Source organism: Myxocyprinus asiaticus, chromosome 33, assembly GCF_019703515.2.
Source record: "Myxocyprinus asiaticus isolate MX2 ecotype Aquarium Trade chromosome 33, UBuf_Myxa_2, whole genome shotgun sequence".
Taxonomy (NCBI): domain Eukaryota; kingdom Metazoa; phylum Chordata; class Actinopteri; order Cypriniformes; family Catostomidae; genus Myxocyprinus; species Myxocyprinus asiaticus.
In genome coordinates, this window is record NC_059376.1 from 18498862 (window position 1) to 18522632 (window position 23771).

General features: G+C 40.9%; 1 protein-coding gene across 1 annotated transcript in view; it reads right to left on the reverse strand.

Annotated features, from left to right (window-relative positions):
• Window positions 1-23771, reverse strand: part of LOC127424128 (RIMS-binding protein 2-like) — a 163399-nt gene that overhangs the window by 17737 nt on the left and 121891 nt on the right. The window contains exons 13-18 of the mRNA XM_051669049.1: window positions 18510-18619; window positions 17174-18079; window positions 9362-9513; window positions 6836-7474; window positions 4541-4690; window positions 4156-4311 (exon numbers count right to left, since the gene is read on the reverse strand). Of these exons, the coding sequence (XP_051525009.1) occupies window positions 4156-4311; window positions 4541-4690; window positions 6836-7474; window positions 9362-9513; window positions 17174-18079; window positions 18510-18619 (2113 nt within the window). The remainder of the gene's footprint in view (window positions 1-4155; window positions 4312-4540; window positions 4691-6835; window positions 7475-9361; window positions 9514-17173; window positions 18080-18509; window positions 18620-23771) is intronic.

The following is a 23771-nucleotide window of genomic DNA, read 5'->3' on the forward strand; positions in this document are numbered from 1 at the left end:
CAAAGGCAACCTGAGTAAACACAAAATAAAGTTTTCAAATAGATACCTTTTTTATTAAAGCAAAAGAATTATCCAACACCTATATCACCGATGTGAAAAACTAACTGCCCCTTAAACGTAACAGCTGGTTGTGCCACCTATAAGCAACAACTGCAACCAAACTCTTCCGATAACTGGAGATCAGTCTTTCACAACGCTGTGGTGGAATTTTGGCCCACTCTTCTATGCAGAACTGCTTTAGTTCAGCCACACTGGCATCTCATTCCAGTTCAATTCAGGACTTTCACTAGGCTACTCCAAAACTTTCATTTTTCTTCTTTTGAGCCATTCAGAGGTGGACTTACTCCTATGCTTCGGATCATTGTCTTGCTACATAATCCAGTTGCACTTGAGCTTCAACTCATGGACTGATGACTGGACGTTCTCCTTTAGGATTTTCTGGTAGAGAGCAGAATACATGTTTCCCTCAGTTATTGAAAGTCGCCCTGGCCCTAAAGCTGCAGAGCATTCCCACACCATCACACTACCACCACCATGCTTGACCGTAGGTATGATGTTCTTTTTGTAGAATTCTGATGTAACAGGACCCCTGTCAGTTCCACTTTCGACTAATCAGACAAGCCTTAATGTTCTTCTGGGTTAGCAGTGGTTTTCGCCTTGCCACTCTTCCATGGATGGCATTTTTGGCCAGTGTCTTTCTGATAGTGGAATCATGAACAGTGACCTTTATTGATGCGAGAGAGGCCTGCAGTTCCTTGGATGTTGTCCTTGGATTTTTTTTATTTCCTGGATGAGTTGTCGCTGAGCTCTTGGAGGAATTTTGGAAGGTCGGCCACTTCTGGGAAGGTTCATTACTGTGCCAAGTGTTCTCCATTGGGAGATAATGGCTTTCACTGTGGTTCTTTGGAGTCCCAGAGCCTTTGAAATAGCTTTGTATCCCTTCTCAGACTGATGTATTTCAATCACCTTTTTCCTCATCGTTTCTGGAATTTCTTTTGACCTTGGCATATTGTGCTACTGGGTATGACCTTATAGCCAACTTCATGCTGCTGAAAAAGTTATATTTAGGTGCTGATTTGATTGAACAGGGTTGGCAGTAATCAGGCCTGGGTGTGTCTAGTCCAGCTGATCCCCATTATGAATGCAGTTTCATAGATTTGGGGATTTAGTAACTAAGGGGTTAAATACTTTTCACACAGGCCCAGTTGTTATTGGATAACTTTTTTGCTTCAATAAATAATACTATCATTTAAAAACTGTATTTTGTGTTTACTCAGATTGCCTTTGTTTTTGTTTAAATTTTTGAAACAATTTAGTATGAGATATACACAAAACAGAAGAAATCAGGATGGTGCCAAATACTTTTTCACAGCACTATATATATATATATATATATATATATATATATATATATATATATATATATATATATATATATATATATATAGCTCTAAAAAAAAAAAAAAAAAAAAAAGAGACAACTGCAAAAAAAAAACAAAAAAAAAACATTCTCTGGATTTACTATTTATAGGTATGTGTTTGTGTAAAATGAACATTTTTGTTTTATTATATAAAGTACTGACAACATTTCTCCCAAATTCCAAATAAAAACATTGTCAGTGATGAGATGCAGTGTTTTCAGGCCTCGAATAATGCAAAGAAAACAAGTTCATATTCATTTTTAAACAACACAATACTAATGTTTTAACTTAGGAAGAGTTCAAAAATCAATATTTTGGTGAATAACCCTGATTTTCAATCACAGCTTATATGCGTCTTGGCATTCTCTCTACCAGTCTTTCACACTGCTGTTAGTGACTTTATGCCACTCATGGCGCAAAAATTCAAGCAGCTCGGCTTTGTTTGATGGCTTGTGGCCACCCATCTTCCTCTTGATCACATTCCAGAGGTTTTCAGTGGGGTTCAGGTCTGAAGATTGGGCTGGCCTTGATCCGGTGGTCCTCCATCCACACCTTGATTGACCTGGCTGTGTGGCATGGAGCGTTGTCCTGCTGGAAAAACCAATCCTCAGAGTTCGGGAACATTAATATTGTGTTGTTTAAAAATGAATATGAACTTGTTTTCTTTGCGTTATTCGAGGTCTGAAAACACTGCATCTTTTTTGTTATTTTGAACATTTTTTTTGTTTTTTCAAAAAATAAATGCTCTAAATGACAATATTTTTATTTGGAATTTGGGAGAAATGTTGTCAGTACTTTATAGAATAAAACAAAAATGTTCATTTTACTCAACACATACCTATAAATAATAAATCCAGAGAAACTTGCAGTGGTCTCTTAATTTTTTCCAGAGCTATATATATATATATATATATATATATATATATATATATATATATATATATATATTTAAAGAAACAGGCAAATCTTAACAATGTTAGACATTTTTCATGAAGAGACATATATTTACTTACACTTAGAAAAGTCAAATTTAACAGAAGTGTAACCATGAGACAAACAAAACCAAAAGAGACTAATAGTTTCATTTAAGCAGACTTCACTTAAATGAGATTCCCAAAATGCCCTTGGAATGATGTGCATTTCAGCTGACGGCTATTATTCCACTTTCAACAGGTTAAATGTATGTCATTCTTATACAGTACGTACACAAAAACCTTGGTGTTTATTTATTAATAATCACACAGAAATAAAACCATGGTTTATATTGAGGTAAACACTTTAGGCATAACAAAAAATTTCACAATTTAGTACATCTTCAGATACTGTATGTGATTGTCAAATGCAATTAATCTATGCTCATCAATCAAATCTTTTAAATAATCCTCTAAATTATGTGTGTATAAACACAGTTAACTCTGAAAGTAACAAGAGCCAGTTTTGCTAGATGTAATAGAGTAGTCCAGAACTAAATCTACGAGGCTACAGTGATGCAATACCTAAAACTAAAAAACACAGTTTGCAACATCTGTAAAGCATAAAAGCATATCAAATCTTTTACTCATGCAATGCATGTGCAGTCTAAGATTAAGCCATTCACATATATTCAGCTTTGTATGACTGGACAGGCTTATACAAAGCTGGCTAAATGACTGGATGATGTCGAAGTATGGTAATGCTAAGTGACTCGCCTTTAGGACCCAGGAGAGACTGAGGATGGGGTGACCTGTTCAGATCCTGCCACTAAGATCAGCTTTCAAAGATGCTAAAGCTTTGTGTGCAACACCAGAGGTCTAACACCCCCATTTTTAACCCTCATGTTCTGGTTTGGGGTATGAGAGACTCAAAGGACCTTGTAACTTCTTAAAAAAACACAATTAACATTGAAATATGAGGTTGATACTTCATGACTTTTCCTAATCTTATGAGAACTGATTATGAAAATTTCAACCTGATAGGACTGATTACACATCCTCCATGAAAAATGCTACATGACTTCCGTATGGGGTCTCAGAGACCTGAGGCATAAAATGAATAAATTCAATGAATTTTACCATGCTTGGATTTTCTGATTAGTGCACACACTGCAAAAATATAGTACTGATGAATGTCTTTTTGGATTTGTTGTATTGCATTTTTCTACACAGTGATTTTTCTTGGGTCAAATTGACCCCAAACAGAAGCAAAGATACTATATTGGAAAACAGTCACATTTCCGAAAAGCATATGTCTACTTTGTGGTAAAACAAAGAGTTAAAGTTTTAATAATAACTCTTCGAATGGGTTTAGATTAAACCAGAGGAATATATCCAAAGATTTGAAGAGGAAATTATTAGGGTAATTACTATTATTAAAAAAATAAAAATAAATAAAAGAATCATTAGGGTCTGGATAAAGAAAGTAAAGTCAATATCAACAGAACATGAGGGTTAAATCCCAATCACACACAAAACAAAAACAAGACCTAGTAATATTCAAAACAAAATAACATAATTCACTTTGTCACTTTAAAAAACACCTCTAAAAACCACTTTAATTTAGCTGATATTCTTTTATAACCAAAATAGATCCTATAGACTACTATATACAAGCACCAAACCATCTAGTACCAACTCCTGGGAGGACCCCTACAGACCACGGCATACTCCATCCCCCTGTGTCTGTCCCAGCCACTAGCCTGTGGCCCTGTGGCCCAAGCCCAAGACAGACGGCGGCCCGTAGGGTGTCTGTTCCATACCTTAAGCGTGTTGTGTGAGTTAATGCTGCGTCGCCGCCCTTCCTCCAGCTGCATCTCAGAGTACAACTCCTCCTCATCCTCCTCCATGATGTCAGACAGGTCTGAGCCCCGACTGCTATCAGTGCAGTACTCCTCACTGTGGCTGTAGTGATGATGCTGTCGAGAAAGAGGAACAGAGACAGAGAGATATTCATAATATAAAACAATGAGAAACCAGGGAGTAATCAGCAAAAAGCAACACAGCATAAAATGAAAACAATGGACAGGAGAAAATATAGGAAACAAAGGATAAATTAGCTTATGTAAGGTCATAATATTTCTTTATATAATAAAAGAGCTGAAACAGCACTTGAAAGTTGAGAAGATGGTTGTTCTTAAGACTCACGGGTCTGCCCAGCTCCGAACCTCTGAGAAATTCGTCCACAGAAGCTCCTCTTCGTCTGGTGTGGGGGGTATCATACCCATCCTCTTCCTCGTCTGAGTTTAGCGAGTGCAGAGCACTACCCCTCTCGCTGAAGATGTTCCTCCTCTCCACCTAATACATATCACAACTGTTACATACATAATTCCATAATGCATAACGCGAGCAAGAGTCTGGACGTTTTGAGCTATCAGCTGATAATCATGTTCGCTTGGCTGATTAACAAAAGTGTTGTAGCAGTTTTAAACTCTGTTGACATCTTTGTCAATGGTTCATTGCATTCAGTTCTGGCTCCATTCTGGTTTGCAAATCCCACTTTTCACAATTTAATGAATTCCCAATCGATAAAATCAAGTCCCGTCCTAGATTTTTTCACGTTGAATATCCTGATTCACTCTGAAGTATATGAACTATGAAATACATATTAAACTATGAAAATCCATGATAAAAATAAAAATGATTGCATGTTTAAAACTACCATAATCTACAATGAGTGAAATAAACATAAACCATTTCAACAATTATTGTGAGAAAATGATCTATCAATTTTCATGATCTATCAACTTTCCCACAGTTGTGGTGTCATTTCCACCACATCAAACAATTTTGTCCCAATACATTTTTTCAAAAGTTAGTGTACTTGTTAACCAAATCTACAAAAATGGATATGGAAATTGGAAGAAAACAAATAAAATTCAAGGTAAATTTTGAGCAGAGACTTGTGAGCAGAGTATTTTTACTGTGCATCATTTCCAGTCGAGCTGTAATTTTGCCAAAGAATGCAAAAAGTCAGAAAATATTATTTAACTGTGTGTAATTAGGATACGTCCAATGTTATCTATGAAATTAGCCTTTGGAAGACAAAGGAGTCATACATTTTATTTAAAAAACATTATAAATGTCATTTCCATCACTAATTACCACCACAGAATTCTATCAAACACAATGCAGAATTTGAGATGTGGTGGAAATGACACTGTGGAGGGAATTTTTATGACTTTACGTGATTTTCATGAAAAAATGACAAAAATGGCAAATCTCCTGTGCTGCATGTGCATATACTGCTGGACATTGTTAGAAGACAAATAATAAAAAAGAGAGTTTTAAAAAATGTTTTAACAAGACTTTACTATATAGAAGTCCACAGTGCTAAAAGTGCCCAAAGTTGAAGAAACACCCTACTAGGTACCACTCTCCATGATAAACTGATGTCTTGTTAATTAACTTATCTCAGCCTTCCCAGTCCTCATTTCCCATCTCAGTCCCAACAAATCAATGCCTTTAGGCAGGCTGGGATAATTAACTTTACCATTTAACTTAACTTCAACATTCAACAAGACTTGTCAACAATTACACCATCAAGGAAAGCCAGAAATCTTGAGGTTGTGTTTGACGAACAGTTGAACTTTACAGACCACATCGCAAGAGGAACCTGATCATGCAGATTTGCTCTGCATAACATTAGAAATATCAGACCCTTCCTATCTGAGCAGAGTAGACAACTCCTTGTCCAGGCTTTTGTTATATCTAGACTGGACTACTGCAATGCTCTTCTGGCAGGAGTTCCTGCACGTACAGTCAAACATCTGCAATTATCCAGAATGCAGCAGCATTGGTATTCAACGAGCCCAGGAGAGTGCACGTAATGCCTCTTTTCATCGAACTGCTCTGGGTGCAAATAGTTGCTCGCCTCAAGCTCAAGACATTGAAGTTCACTTACAAAACAACAGCTGACTCCGTACCCCATATCTACACACACTACTTCAAGTCTTCGTGCCCTCCAGACATTTATGATCAGTGGGTTAACGGCACCTCATGGATCTCACTGAGGCACAAAATCTATTTCCCTGACCTTCACTTCAACTGATCCTCGCTGGTGGAACGACCTGCCAAACTCCAGATGAGCAGCCGATTCTCTAGCCACCTTAAAAAAAAACAACTAAATCTTAAGACGCATCTTTTTCACGAGCACTCGACCCAATCCTACTACTGCAATCTTCAGTCTTCTTTCAACTTCTTAAATAATAATATTAATAAATACCACTGTCTCTTGCCTTCCTCTTTATTTGTGCTTCTCTGAGCAAGTTGCAACTTTGTATTATTGCACTTCTCTTACTGCTGCCTCCTTAGGATGAATTGCTTCTGTTGTATTCCTCATTTGTAAGTCACTTTAGACAACAGCATCTGCTAATTGAATAAATGTAAATTGCCTACTAGAGTCTAGCTTGGGACTGTACCGTACATGTTCCCTGTACTCACCTTGTTGTTTGGGGAGTTCCTCTGCGCTGCCTGCCGGGCCATTGCACGAGCCACTGTGTTAGGAATGGGTGCTCCCTGAGGTTGAGGCAGGATCCTCTGAGGGGAGGGTGAGCGCCGGCCCTCTATGTGAGGGGGCTCCAGTGTGTGCCTCGGGTGTGTAGGGGGCGGTAGGGGTGATGCGGCTCGGGGGTGTGGCTCCCAGGGCTGCCCCAGTCGCCTGCCCATCTCTGGCTCTTTGGCATGGGGGTCTCTGGCACTTGGTAGGAGTTTGGGTTTAGACATGGGATACGGGGAGGGTGAGGGATGCATGTGCTGCTGTGGGTGAGGGTGAGAAGTTGGGGGTTGAGTGTGAGGATGGGGTGGCTGGGGTTGGACGTGTGGTTGCGGATGGGTTGGTGGGTAGGCTTGGGGGTAAGGGGGCGGGTGCGTCTGAGAATGAGGTTGGGGATGAGGTGGAGGGTGAGGCTGGTGGTGAGGGTGTGGCACAAGGAAACTGTGTGGAATGGTGGCCACGGGAGAGTCCTGAGACTCTCCTTGTGCTGATATTGTCCTCACGACGACCTCTTGCGCTTCTAGACACTGGATACGGTTCAGTTCCACAGTAACGAAATCTGCTGTGGGGTACATGATCTCGGCTATCTGAAAACCAGACACAAACATCATCACAAATAGCAACACTTTACAATAAGGTACCATATGTTAACATCAGTAAATGCATTAAGTATCATGAACTATCAGTGACCAGTATATTTTTTACAGTATTTATTAATCTTTGTTAATGTTAGGGCAAGGGCAGTGGTAGCTCAGCAGTTAAGGCTCTGGGTTACTGATCAGAAGGTTGGGGGTTCAAGCCCCAGCACTGCCAAGATGCCACTGTTGGGCCCTTGAGCAAGGCCCTTAACCCTATCTGCTCCAGGGGCGCCATATCATGGCTGACCCTGCACTCTGACCCCAGCCTAGCTGGGATATGTGAAAAAGAAGATTTTCACTGTATATGTGCAAATGTATAATGTGTGATAAATAAAGAAAATTATTAAAAAAAAATTATTAATTATATATGTTAGTTTATTAAAAAAAAAATACATACATAAAAAGTACAAATACTGTAGGGTGGACTAGTCAAGAGTCAAAAGAATGCTTCTATTTAGCTTTTTTTTTTTCTAATTTAATACAGTTTTTTTCTATTACAAAGTATTATCAGCATAAAAATTTGAGAAAACTAACATGGATTTCAGAATTTTTTAGTATTTGGTATGTCCGTTTTGCTTTAAAGACAACATGCACTTCAGCTGGCATGGACTCCACAAGATTTTGCTAAACCTTGTGATTCGTGCTATTTAGCATGATTTGAGAAGGTTCCAAAGAGCATCTTGTGTGCTTCAATGGGAGCAAGGAAATCTGACTTTCCGTACACAGCAGTTAACATGGTCAATGATGCAAATTTGCTTATTTTGATTAGTGACCTAGAAATAGTGCAGAATCGACATTTATTTGTAATAATTTTAGTGTTTTAATTTTTTATTTAAACCTACAACTCCTTTATGACGAAGTCTAAATTAGATTTTGAATCCAACATTTTTAATGTGGACTTTTGATCCCCACTGTATGTATGAGTGTTTGTATTTATGTATGATAAAGTGAAATAATAAAAAAGGTACAACAATTTGAGGTGATGTGCACATAAAACCAGCCACCAATAAGAAAAACACTTTCACAATTTTGTCTCACAGTCATTGTTTAATGTAATCTCAAAATATGTTTTTGACAAAATGCCTTACATAAACCCATGCATTATATAACACTGCACACTAGGACAACATTGGCTATCCAATTACACAAGTGGTCACCAGATGGCGCCAGTGAGCAAAATGAAAATCAGTATTTTGTCTTCTTACTTGCACAAATCTGGAAAAGACTAGTGTCTCAATACCTCACTAGCATAACATGTTTGGAACAGTCCTGTGGCTCTATTAGCAGTTTCAATAATTAAAGGGATCATTTGAAAAGTCTGTCATCACTTAACTACATGTTGTTGCAAACCTGTATGACTTTCATGCTGCCATGAACCACAAAAGGAGACATTAAACAGAATGTAACCTCAGTCACCATTTACTTTCGTTGTATGGATAAAAAAGATACAACGAAAGTGAATGGTAACTGAGGCTAACATTCTACCTAAAAAGAAAGAAAGTCATATGGATTTGGAACAAAATAATGGTGAGTAAGTAATGGGGCAGTGGTGGCTCAGCAGTTAAGGCTCTGGGTTACTGATTGGAAGATTGAGGTTCAAGACCCGGCACTGCCAAGATGCCACTGTTGGGCCCCTGAGCAAGGCCCTTGACCCTATCTGCTCCACAGGCACTGTATCATGGCTGACCCTGCACTCTGACCCCAGCTTAGTTGGGATATGTGAAAAAAAGAAGAATTTCACTGCAAATGTATGATAAATAAAATTATTAAATGATGACAGAACTTTAATTTTTAATGGATGTATGATGGATGTTTGATCCAACATAATCTCTTTACCTTTTGACCTTTAGTGCAGACCATGTAGCCAATAACACTGGCTCCATTGGAAGTGCCAGTAGGAGTAAGGAGAGGGGGTTTCCATCGGATCTGCAAGACTCCAGGAGTCTGGCCCAACTGAACTTTCACATCCTGAGGAGGTAAAGGAGGACCTGCAAAAATACAAAGAACACATGAAAAGACAGAATAAAGAAACAAAATTCATAAGTTCATTAGCTACATGGTATCATGATTCAAACAAATTTAGTTATAGTTCAGGGATAGTTCACCCAAAAATGCAGTGCATTACCGTCATGTCATGGGTGTCTTGTGACAAGCAGTTTGCTTTCAGAAACATGTGCATGCTTGTGTATAAAAATATTATGCATGTGTAATGGACATGTAAATGTGTGTGGGGGTGTGTTCGCGTGCACATTTAACCGCTGTAAGGGATGCCAGCTGGCCATATCACACTGTATTTGCTTATGTCAGCAGTCTGAGTTTATGCGGGCAGATTCGTCTTAATCATACTGAGTGTTATATGTGGCTGCCAGCAATGTAACTGCACCATCTTAGAAACTAAAGCATGCAATGTGCATTTCTCATTTCAGCTGTTTTACATAACACTGCTGGAGTGAATGGAGAAAAGAGAGAGCTAGAGAGAGAAAAGCAGGAATAGAGGATTTGTGATTTTATAGGATTTTCACATTTCTGACATATATATGTTCCTACTGGGTACATTTCCTACCAGTTTAAGCTGCTTTTTTTGATACAATGAGAGTGGCTGGCGAGTTATATTATCAAGCTCCAAAAAGGACAAAAAAAGCACCCTTTAAGTACCATACATATGACTAGTGCACTATTTTGCAATGCAAGTCTTCTGAAGTCATACATTAGCTTTGTGTGAGGAACAGACTAAAATTTAATTGTTATTTGCTGAAAATCTTCCCGTTCACCATAGCTCACAAATATAATTTACGCTTGTGGTAAACTCAAAACTTTGAGTTTAAAACATGAGCCAGATGTTCGACATCACTATAGACTACTTTTGTGGTTGTTTAATGGTGTTTTGCGGCATGAATCACCATCCTCAAATACTGTATGGAAAAGAGCAGCTCAGAGATTCTGCAAAATATCTTTTTTTTGTGTGTTCTACAGAACAAAGAAAGTTTTACTGGTTTGGAATAACACGAGGGTGAGTAAATGATGACAGATTTTTCATTTTTAGGAAAACTAACCCTTTAAAAAATGTAAAACAATAGCCGTTTTTTCATCATCGGGTCGAACCATCCTCAATGCGGAATTGTGCCGTTTCGTTACGATTGTAACGCCAGTTGGCACGGTTACAGCTTCTTTTTCCACTGTGGTGCTGAGAAATCAGGATAAGAATGTATAGTGCATAACAAATACATAATTTGGCGATGGCGTGAGAGGTAAGCATTGGACTGAGTGTGCTACGGAGGATGAGTTTTTAAGAAAGATTTTTTTCCCTGTTTTTTACTCTACTACAGCACAAGAAAGACACGGCCCATGTCGCAAAAAAAAAAAAAAAAGGAAAGAGGAAAAGGCGAGAGGTTTATCATTATTTGTTGAGGGGTTGTGTAAGCCACCAGACACGTACACACAGAATAGTACACCCAGTAACTTTTTGTTTGTGTCATCTTGGACTTACAGTGACACCACGTGGTGTGGATGCAGCATCATTAAAAATCAGTAGTTTTCTGTTACAGATGCCATTGTAAAAATTCACTGTTCTCTATCAGCCATGAATGATTTCATCCAAGAGTGAAAGTGTCCAATAACAAGACGGTTACTAAGATTAAGCGAGTAGTATTCAGCTGGTCATGTGATTCTAAAATGGCAGCCCCCATGAGGATGCCCCTGCCCCATGTATAATAAAATAGCTTTTATAAGGTCACTGATATGACTAGAGTCCTTATCTCATGTGAGTAGTCAAGATTTTATACATACGTTTCAAAATGACAATTAAGTTCTTTAGGAGTAAAACGTTTTTAATGGAGAAAAAATTACTGAGTGCACCTTTAAACCATCATCATAAAATCACCAGGAGGGTTGAGCTCAGTTAGCTAACCATACTGAGAAATCCAGGCTGAGAACGGTTTTTAATTGTACTGTGCTGAACCGTGCTGATGTGAAAATGCTACTGGAACCGTTCCTCACCTTGCTCAGAACTGTTCAGCTCGATGGTGGAAAAGCAAGAGTGTTTGTTCTTAAATTAGCTAACAAGTAATAGGAAAGCATTAGCTTTTAAACAGCTGCATTACAACAGCATTTAATTGTGTTTGAGAGGTGTTGGCATCATAGTTTTCACTTTCTAAGATCCTAAAACACCAACTTTTGAAGATATATACAGTAAATATCATAGCCTGGTGTTAGAGAGAGCAAGAAGTCCCGTCACAGAGTTGATCCTGCTCTCCTCTGCGATGGATCTCACTAATCCACACTGATGACCTCTTCAGCCGTCACATGACAGATCATCTGCGTTAACACTTAATCAATGCCCACCCCTACCAGAACCAAGCCCACAGAGTGCTTCTGTGGATCAGAGGAGCACTGAGAACAGGCAGAGGTGTCAGGGGCACGTGACAGTCAAGCTAAAAGTGGATCATATAATTTGTAAAGCTGATCAAGAGGAACTGGATCAATGCTCTGTAATTGAAAACAGCTCAAAGGCTGTCTTATCTGATCAGTCCTTCATTTGAGACCACCGCTGTATGGCTAAATGCCTGCAGATGGGCATCATGTAATAAAAACCCCTGCTGGTAGTCCACAGGGAAACCAAGAGATGGGTTTACATTGTTAACAGGACCATTCATGCTCTATACATATTGCACAGTGTGTAGGAAGAGAACACGATGTGCACTAGACTAGACTGAGGGTTCATTTATCTCGCAACGTCAAGATGTCCTGAGGTATGCACTCCACTGTGGTGGAAATTCAATAATCGGCGAGCAGGACCGTTCCATCATGTGCGGCCTTCCCTTAATTAACGTTCTATATCTATTAAGAATATCAATTAAAAATTACAACTGAAATTTTTTTCTCTTGCTTTTAATCATGTGGAGTCTGCTGAGGGCCACAGCACTGCAGGGGACCATTTTATTGCTGATGGCATTTCATTTCCTCCCTGGACAATGGCTGCTCAGGATCAGAGGGAAGAAAGAGCTGGCATTTACCGTACTGAAACCATCCTCATACTAAGGGGTTGTACTGACTAGTCGACCAACCGATTAAGTCTGCCACTTGTTGATGCGTTGGGTCTGTGTCTACTAGTCATAGATCACATGGATTCAGTTGCGGTTGCTGTATTTAAAATCGCTCTGTTCACAAACACCGTCTCACTGTAGCAGCCTGAAATTTTTCTTTAGTAAATTAGTAAAGTTTTATTGTGTATTTCTATATATACTTCCATTTTTATTCAATTTTTTATTATTATTATCTCTGTCTTGTTGTTGTATTGTTTGTGCACTGGAAGCTTCTGTCACCTAGACAAATTTATTTTATGTGTAAGCTTACTTGGCAATAAAGCTTATTCCGATTCTGATTTCTTGCAAACCGCCCTTGTGGTCACTAACTAATCGACGAAAGGCTGACAGAAACAACATGCGAGAGAGAATTATTTTTTTTTGCACCATTTATGACAATGCAAGCCGCATCTGGTATTTGTTATATCTGCAGTTGCATTTTTTACCCGCATCATCTCACCTATGTACATTCTCTCTACTCATACTCATTTGGACTTGCCAGTAACAGCATGGACCACTGCAAAGCCACACCATTGATGCTGCATGCAGTGTTGTGAGTCATTCACGGATGTTCCCAAATATTCAAGATTAGTTGGAGCCAAATGTAAAAGTTCAGGGATCGGCCATTGAAAAAACCATATGGCTCAATCACTATTCTGAATACTGACAGTGATTACAGCCCTGGAGTCATTCACATAAGGTAAACATTGACCTGCCAACTAGTCGACTTCTTTACTGGATGAGTGGTCGACAAGTAAAAATGAGTATTCGTGCAAACCCTACTACAAATGCACATCAGTTTTGCTTCTTGGCATAAGGCACTGGAATGTGTTTGTGTATACCGTACCTGTGTGCAAATGCGAAATTAGTGGGAGAGGAAAAAAAGAGTGAGGACTCCCTTAAAAGCAGAATTCCGGGCATCCCCCACTGACCCCCCCACCCTTTCTCATATCCTCTCTGATTCTTTCGCTTTTCATCTTTAGTCACCCTACTGCGGCAAATGCCCTATTTCCATTCATCACATATTCATTCATTTCCTGTGCACTCATTCCCTGCTCTCTTTCGTCTCTGGTAAACATGCCATCCTCGGGGTCCATTGGGAATAGCATTGAGATGAAGAAAAGCTAAACGAAACTCGGTTGATCAACATCTCAGGTAGATGCATACGTAATAGGTGTGTGAAAACCAGAGTTAACAGTTCCTCGTTTACACACTAACTTGCCATTGAGGTTTTGTTTTTTAATGAAGGCTGCATATGTTTGTCTAGAGTCTCTCTAGGGTAAAGAGCTCATTATGGTAATCTAAACTCTACAATCACTTCCTTTAGCAAGAGAGGGATGAATTGAGCTATAGCATTTAACATAGCTTTAAAGAACCTGTGAAATTGAAATTGGATTTTTGTGGGTTTTAGTCCACGTTTGTTAGCTTTGAGGTCATCTATATGCTAGTGTACTGCTAAAAAGTTGACAAAATAAACTTTTAGCAGATATAGTCATTTAAAATGTACAGTCTTTTTACTCCAAACTGAACTAATAAATGGATGACTCAACCCTGCAAAATGTAATTAATTGACCATACTTAGGGTTTTAAGACAATTGGTATGCATGCTTTTTCTACTGCAAATAAACAAGCTTATTTGGCTCATGTAAAGTGAACTCAGTTTAAGTACAGTTAACTATTCACAAGTAAACTGTGATTAAAGTATCATAAAAAAAAGTTTTTAGTTATAGCACGTCTTATGCAGTATAAGGGACATTGACTGGACTCTAGGTTAGCCATATGGCACACTGAATTCTCCTCATTACTTCTTGGTGCACACAAATCTGCACTTTTGAAAAGTACAACTGACTAGAGAAGAATTACTTAAATTTAACAGGCTCCAAGTTCACCAGAGAAAGCACTAATCACTCTAATGACTTCACACAAATCACAACTATCAACCAGCTACAACAAAACAACAACAATAGTCATAATAATTTTTTTAATAACAATTATTATATTTCTCCATAAGCTCCCTTGTTTTGACCAGACAAACATCATTTATTCAAGTTTATGGGTAATCTACACAGCCTCAATTTTGTACTTTTTTATACATGTATTGTTTTATTAATTCTTTATATTCTTCATATTCTATACTATTCTTTTATTATTTGTTTTTCATGAACTACTGGTGCTTGCTAAGGTAAACTACCACTTTTTAAGTGATCAATAAAAAAAAAATATACCAGAGACTAGGGGCGGGCTTTCCCCCCAACCACCTACTGTAGCACCCAAAATTCCCAAGAAACCACCTAGCAACACCCTCATCATCTACTCACCCTCATGCCATCCCAGATGTGTGACTTTTTTTTCTTCTGAAGAACACAAATGAAGACTTTTAAAAGAATATCTCAGCTCTGCAGGTCCATACAGTGCAAGTGAATGGTGGCCAGAACTTTGAAGGTCCAAAAATCATATAAAGGCAGCATAAAAGTAATCCATATGACTCCAATGGCTAACCCTTTCACACATACAATCAAACCGGTGTGATTACACTAGGCTGGGCCCAGACGCATACAATCAAACAGGTGCGATCTGCATTCGTGCTGCTGTTTACCAGCAGAGAACTACTGAAGTGGTTGTCATAATGAATCAGCTGCTCAAATAATATTTTTTTTTTAACATCACAATATCTTTATTTTTTGTTACAAACATTCAAATAATCACTAAATAAAAGTATAAAGATGTTACCGTCAGAGCTGACAGTTTTAATGCAGCACTGCAGTGATGTTTTCTGACGTCAAACAAAGAATATATAAGTCTGTCCACTTGAGCCTTATCCCTCCATCTGTCACTCATTCTCGCCACTTCTTTTTTTTTAGAACCGTCTATGCTTCAATGGCCATGTTCACACAGCAGCAGAATATGGTTGTCAGAACTGTTTTGAGTGCTTAATACGGTTGCATTCACACACAGGACGGTTATTTGCAGGTGTGACAACCGCATTCTATAACTAAATTGACACCTGCAAATTTTCAGGTCTCACAACCGCATTCTCTGCAAACCTGTGCTGTGTGAACAGAACCGTACTAGACAACTAGTTAATTCACAGAGACGGAGAAAAGAGCTGCGTGTCATCCGAAGATTCAGCCGTTCTACTCCACCGGCTGCTCATGGGCACAAGCCACATGACACAAAAGCTCCACTATGCTCTGCACGCGGTTAAAAAGCATTCAAAGTCGCAGTCGGATAATTATGATCTGATGGATGAACTCGCACCTTGACTGGATTCATTTACGTATTTAATAATGTGGCAGCAATTGTGATAAGACATGCCGGTGTTATGGACGTCGTCATCTTTTAGTCACTGTCACTATGGTTACAACTATTAGAATATGGATGTGACTTCAGTTGTTTGTTCATACATACAGCATTCAAACTCCTACTTTATTCTGCTATATGAACGGGACATTTCAAGTCTCACACATGTAAGTAAAAATGGTTGTCAATCCCAGAATCCCATGCTGCATTGCAATGTAAACAATATGGTGCCACGCATACCCAGCAATAGTGTTTGCAATGAAATCTTATCAATAATAATCAATCACTATAAACATCTAAAAAAAAACATTATATGTTTGATAATATATAATATGACCTCCAGTGCATCTGCTGTAAAGTGTACGGTGACTTTTTTGTTTTTAAAGCGCACATTAAAGAACTCACGCTGGAGGACTTGTCAGTGCAGGAGAATATCACGTGCAAAAGGGTTAAATCCATGTATTCTGAAGTGATATGACAGGTATGGGTGAGAAGCAAGTCAATATTCAAGTCCTTTTTTACTATAAATGTCCACTTTCACTTCCACATTCTTCTTATGTTTTTGGCAATTCACAATTTTCGTGCATATCGCCACCTATTGGGCATGGAGGAGAATTTATAGGAAAAAAGGACTTAAATGTTGATCTATTTCTCACCCACATACATCATGTCACTTCTGAAGACATGGATTTAACCACTGGAGTCGTAGAGATTACTTCTATGTTTCCTTTATGTGTTTTTTTGGACCTTCTGAGTTCTGGCCACCATTCACTTGCATTGTGTGGACCTATAGAGCTGAAATATTCTTCTAAAACTCTTTGTTTGTGTCATGCAGAAGAAAGAAAGTCATACACATCTGAGAAGGCATGAGGGTGAGTAAATGATGAGATAATCTTCATTTTTGTGTGAACTATCCTTTTAATATGCAGCATCAAATATAATTAAGCCTTTTAGTGGGTTGATTTCACCTAAAATAACACTGTCACTCTGTGGCACTATCAAAACATTACTCTGTTTGAGCAGCCCGTCCAGCCCAACACAGAAAAACTGCCTCGACCAATGGTGTGAGTTTGGGGTGGGAATATCTGTTTGTCCAAACAATGTAAGATGGGGGAGTTTTCAGGAATCTGTTTGAAAACAATGATTCTTTTTGCAATTCAGTTTGGAGACACTAGGGGCACAGAAATTACATTGCTTAAACTTCAGCTTTAACATGTAAAATTGAGTGTGTCCTCAGAAGTAACTGACAGTAAGGTGTAGGACCCACCAGCCGGTTGTGTGCAGAACTCCACTGACACCTCCTTCTTTTCCCTCTGCTCGAGGGGCAGCTGCCAGGGCACCTGATGTGGTCTGGCCACAACCCGTATCTTATACACCGTCATGGGCTTTAGATTGTAGAACTGGTATTTGTACCCTCCGGGCTTCACCACATCATACTCAACATCATTTAGGAAGATTGTGTGGCTGTAGTTACTGTTGCTTGGCATCCAGGCGAGTTCGGCTGATACTTGCGTAATGTTTTCCACACGAAGGTAGTAGGGTGCCACCACCACATCCTTCCCCACCAGCAGTGTGCAGCGCATTGGATCCGAGAGCCCCCGTTCAGTCATGCTTTGGATAGAGATGCGATGTGTGCAGGAGGCCAGGTTCAGTTTTTCGATTAGAGATTTGGTGCGGCCACAGAAGGGCACGCTCATGCGCACTTCTTGATCCACCAGAACATTGTAACCACTGATGGGAGCCCATCCGGGCAACACCACTGGAGGGTCCCAGCTTATGATCACGCTCTTGGCCAGCTGCTTGATCAAAGTAATGCGGCGGGGGTAAGGCACGATATCTTCTCCAATCTCATCTATGTTCACGTCCAGTGTGCCTGTGCCATTGCTGCACAGTCTCAGAAAGTCCATGCCCTGCCCCATGCTCATGCCCAGGCTGCTCACCCCACTGCTGCTGCTGGTACCCGTCCCGGTGCCCGAGCCCAGGGCATCCAGCTTCTCTGACAGCAGCGTGCTGAGTGTGCTAACGGCGCTGCTCGGCACAGAGGCAGGGCTGTGGTTGAGGTAGGACGGTTCCTTTATGCGGTCCGAGAGAGGAACCGAGGGGAGCTCCTCATCCTGGACAAAGTCAACAAAGTTGGACGGGACAAGACCCTGCTGTCCATCCAACAACTCCCCTGGATAAAAGACAAAGGAACAGAGTGGACAAAGACTAAACTTAACAATTTACCCATCTTCTAAAATGCAAAAGCATTCAATTTTCTTTTGACCAGTAAATAGCCACGACTATCCCATTATATTTCCAGTCGGTTGTGTTTACTTGATAAGGAAATTTTAGAGACTGCACAAATAAAGTTCCATTTCTAGTCAATTAAACATTTAGAGCATAAATAGAAAAAAAATGTCTGTACAGTAATTTATATGAATTTTTCATGACTTTTTAAGATTTTATTAATTTCTATGACTTTTCTGGAAACCACATCTTTAAAATTCCATGATATTTCCAGGTTTTCCATGACCATGGGAACCCTGTATTTTACTTACTGTAACAACTCTGAAATCCTGGCACTGTTTTTTTCACACGAGTAGTCCTGAAATCTGACATACCCTCATAGAAGCCGTCCTCATCCATGGTCCCATAAACATATAAGTACTTCCCAGCCATCAGGGGGAGCTCAGCTTCAGGGTGCTCATTGGGGCCATCGTAAGGGTTATAACTGGAGGAAACACCAAATTCAACTCATAAGTGGTTTTCTTGGTATCAAGTCCATGTTTTTCATTAAAGGGATATTCTGGGTTAAATTCTATTGACAGTGGAATTCAATGGAAGTCTATGGGGCAAGTTGACCAAAGGGTTTAAAAGCAGAAATGAGAATTTTGTATTTTTGCTAAAGCTTTTACATGAATTTTTCATAATACATTTACCTAAGTGTATGTAAACTTCTGACTTCAACTGTACGTCCATAACCTTGGTTCCCTGAGGGGAATGAGACGCTGCGTATGATCGCTATGGGACACCATCCGAGTGTCATGTGGTCTGAAGCCCTTATACAATCATGCCAATTTATTGGCTGATGGCACATAAGTGACGCCCCCTAGGGAGCTCCGTCACAGGCTCCATAAAGGCACTCGCTTTCGTGCCATCGAGTCAGATTTTCTGCAAAAGGCACGAGCCTATGCAGCTGCTAGAGCATGGTCAGCTACACAGCGACTCGTTCCCCTTAAGGAACCAAGGATACGTACGTAACCAAGACGTTCCCTTTTGGAGACCTCGAGCTACGTATGATTGCTATGGGAACGAATACATTCACGCCATGTGAACAGTAGCTGCCAACTGTCTAAGCCCGTTTGGCAAGCATATAGCGGTGCACAAGTGAGCTAAAGCATCTGAATAAAAAAGGAATTATTAATTTACTCCTGTTCAATCAGAGAGAAACTGTTTAAGCAGGAGTCAATCCTTCGTCCAGATTATAAAATCTAACAAATGTATGCGGAGAGGACCACCCTGCCGCCATACAAATGTCCTACAATGACGCACCTCTTGCCAAAGCCCATGAGGATGCCATGCTCCTCATAGAATGGGCTTGAATACCTGAAGGCGAAAGGTAAACTGTGCACTTCATAAGCACTCGAAATTGCATCAATAAGCCAATGAGAGAGTCTTTTCTTGGACACAGAAACACCTCTGTTGCGGCCACAAAAGCACACAAACAACTGTTCTGACTTACGCCACTGGCTAGTATGGTCAATATAAACTTGCAGCGCCCAAACTGGGAAAAGCATATGTAACCTCATGCTCCTCCGACTCAAATGGGGGAGGAGAGAAAGCCTGAAAATTAATGGTCTGTGAGCAAAACGACATAGAAATAACCTTGGGAAAATAGCCCAAATGAGGTCTTAACACAAACTTTGAACATCCTGGCACAAAATCCATATACAAAGGATTGACCAACAGGGCATGCAAATCACAGACTCTCTTAAACGATGCCAATGCTAATAGCAGTGCCGTCTTGAGAGTCAATAACTTAACAGTAGCTGTTGTCAAGGGCTTGAACAGAGCACCCTATAGTGCCTCTAAAACAACAGATAAATACCATAAAAGAACGCGGACGGGATGAAAAGGTCCTGAAACGTTCCTGCAAAAATTCCAGCAATGTACAGACAGGGCAGTGAACTGGATTTTCACTTCGTGCTATACACCAAGAAGAAAAATACACCACTTAAACGTATATAGCCTCCTCGGTGATGGAACACAGTGGGGGATAACCCATCATTAAAAAGAGCACCCCGTTTAGGGGACACACCCATAACTTCTACAAGTTCGGCCGGGGGTACCAAATGCTGCGACAACATGTTCGATCTGACTGGAATCTCCCAAGGTGCCAGGAGAGAGTCCAGAGTCGAAAACCATACTTGAGATGGCAAATTCGGCGCCACTAACAGAAGCTAAACCCAATCCTCCCGAACTCTCTGCAGAACTGCATACAGCAGACTGATCAGTGGAAACATGTAAAGACGCACTTTCAGCCACTGATGTGTCAGCGCATCGATGCCCAGTGGTGCCGGGGGCAAGAGAGAAAACCAGAGGGTACAATGCGATGTCTCCACGTCCACTTCCGCTCTGCCGAACCTCCTCCAGATTTGTTCCATAATCTGAGGATGTAATGTCCATTCTCTGGGCATCAGACCATTGTCATGACAGGAGATCTGCCCCCAAGTTCAACCGGCCCGGAACAACTATGGCTTGTAGAGATAGTACATTGTCCCGTGCCCACAGAAGAATGCGACGTGCCAGCCTTAACATGTTATGAGAGCGCATCCCTCCCTGGCGATTGATGTAGGACACCACCATCCTGTTGTCCGACCGGATGAGGACATGATTGTCCTAAATCTCCGGAAGGAAAAACCTTAATGCCAGCAGCACATGAGCATCTCCAGTCAGTTTAGGTGCCAATATTGCCGCTGGCCCGTCCAGACTCCATAGGCTGGATGACCTTCATGTACAGTGCCCCAACCTGTAAAGGAGGCGTCTGTCATTATCATCTTGCATCAACACACCTATCCCGATGGAATGCCCGACATCAGAAAGCGGGTCCATTTCCATGGCAGCAGAGTTTGGTAGCACCCACACGTCACTCTGAAGGGATGAAGCACATGTGTCAGTAGTTGAAGTCCCTTTGTGGATTTCATCCAGCACTGAAAAGGTCTCACATGCAACATGCCCAGGTGAATGACAGCGGATGCCACAATCATAAGCCCCAAAAAGCCTGTGAAATGCTCTCGCATGGAGAACACATACCACTCTGAACATCACCAGACACTGGCGTAATGACAGATCACGAGCTGGAAACAGGCACGCCTGCATCGCCTGCGAGTCCAGCTCCAGCACACCTAAAAACAGAGTCTGTTTCCCTTTCAACAGGATGCTCTTGTCTAGGTTTACACACAGCCCTAGGTTGCTCAAATGGCTGAGAACGACATCTCGATATTGGGCAGCCAAAGTTTCTGAGTGAGCTAACACCAACCAATCGTCAAGATAATTCAAAATGCGATGCCTTGGGGGCCTGGGTAGCTCAGTGAGTATTGACACTGACTACCATCCCTGGAGTCGCGAGTTCAAATCCAGGGCATGCTGAGTGACTCCAGCCAGGTATCCTAAGCAACCAAATTGGCCCGGTTGATAGGGAGGGTAGAGTCACATGGGGTAACCTCCTCGTGGTCATGATTAGGGGTTCTTGCTCTCAGTGGAGCACATGGTAATTTGTGCGTGGATCGTGGAGAGTAGCATGAGCCTCCACATGCTGGGAGTCTCTGCGGTGCCGTGCATAGCAAGCCACGTGACAAGATGCTTGGATTGCCAGTCTCAGAAGCGGAGGCAACTGGGACTTGTCCTCTGCCACCCAGATTAAGGTGAGTAACCGCACCACCACGGGGACCTACTAAGTAGTGGGAATTGGGCATTCCAAATTGGGAGAAAAGGGGATAAAATAAAATAAATAAATAAATAAAAATGCTGTGATGCCTTGAAGCCTCAAGTGTGTCAGACCAGCATCCATGCATTTTGTGAAAGTGCGTGATGCCAGTGCAAGTATGAACAGAAGGACGCAAAATTGGTACGCTTTGCCCCAAAAAGTGAATCCGCGAAAATGCCTGTTTTGTTTCTACGCAATCTGAATATGGAAATAAGCATCCTTCAAATCTATTGTCACAAACCAGTCAACCGGCTGTACTTCTGACATTATTTGTTTGTGTCAGCATTCTAAATTGACATTTCATTAGATTGAAATTCAAACATCTCAAATCCAGAAAGGGACGCAAGCCAACGTCTTTTTTCGCGACCAGAAAATAATGGCTGTAAAAGCCACATTCTCTCTGAGAAGGGGGAATCTCCACTATTGCCCCTTTTCTAAGAGAGTGAATTTCCCGAATCAAAAACGGGGCTTCCCGAACAGAGATGTCTGTCGGAACAACCCCACTGAATACTGGTGGAGCCAACCTGAATTAAATGACATAACCATAACCATATCATTCGAAATACCCAGTTTGAAACACCCTGCAACTGCTGCCAAGACGCTAGATGGGCAGACAGAGGAATTAATGCATGGCTCTCGCATGTAGTGTGACATGTAACCATTAGATGGCGCGCTTGGCTTACTTTTGACGACACAACCCCACAACCAGCGGGACAGCGGAGGGGGGCCTTTGCGCCTCTACTACTGTGGCTGGTTGAATGGGATTTAATAATGTTTCTGCCTTCATTGTATTCAGGCGTAAATGATGAGCGCCCTGAAATGCATTTACAGCAGGGACAGTGACAGAATAAACCTTTTCCCTGGTATTTCCCATGGAGAAAAGTGTGTGAACATTGGGGGTAATGTTTATTTGAGAAAACTGGTTCGTCACAATGGCTCCAGCATTCTTTATGGGGGGACAACGTGTGGTGCTCGTCGAACATCGAATTCTGTTCTGCATGTCTTGAGATCCTTGGTAATGGAGACAAAGGCTGAATTCGGGAAGCATTTATTTTTAATGTTCGCTCCCCAGAGCAAGCTGCGGGGGTACTCTGAACCATATTCTGGTTGTCGGGCGTTCGAGGTGTGCACAACAGTGAACTCATCCCGATATGGCAAACAGGGGAGAAACGGATACATTTATACGGTCCAGTTTCGTTAACTGAATGGGGGCTCACACTTCGTTACACAGCAAGCCTGTCAGGCTCGTGTGTAGACCTATTTTTATTGTACATTGAGTTATATTACGCGTGCCCCGAGACCCTTGGTCATGGAGGCAGAGGCAAAATTCAAGCTGAAAATATTCAATGTTCGTTTGCCAATGCAGCAAATTTTGGGGGAAACTAAGCTAAATTGGTGTACTAAAAAACTGGTTAGGCACTAAACTGGTCCGAGCATATAATGGGGGAACAAAGTGTAGTATTGCTTTTGCACACCAGATAGAAAATGTAGTTGAGAATGCTTAACATTATTATTTTTCTTAACATTATTCACGTGATACATGTGTGTGTGTGGGGGGAGGGGGGGGTTGCTATCCTCTATTCGTAGAAGGAGGCACAAAGTCCATTGTCTATCACCCTCTCAAACAAAAGCATCACCTTGACCAACTCGTTCCCTCGCATGATCCACGAAATATGTGAAAGAAAAAACTAGCTAAAATACCTCATATCTCCTGATAGAATCCCAAGAGAATAATGGCACAAACAAAGCACTCCACGCGTTAGTTCGCCTTCACTCAGTTGGGGAATATTATCTTATTCCAGCCCCTCGTTCTGCGGCCGGGCTCACTGGTCCATGCATGATCCCCTCCGCCACGAGCACCGCTTTGAACGGGAAGGGGAGAGAGAGAGAGGCTGAG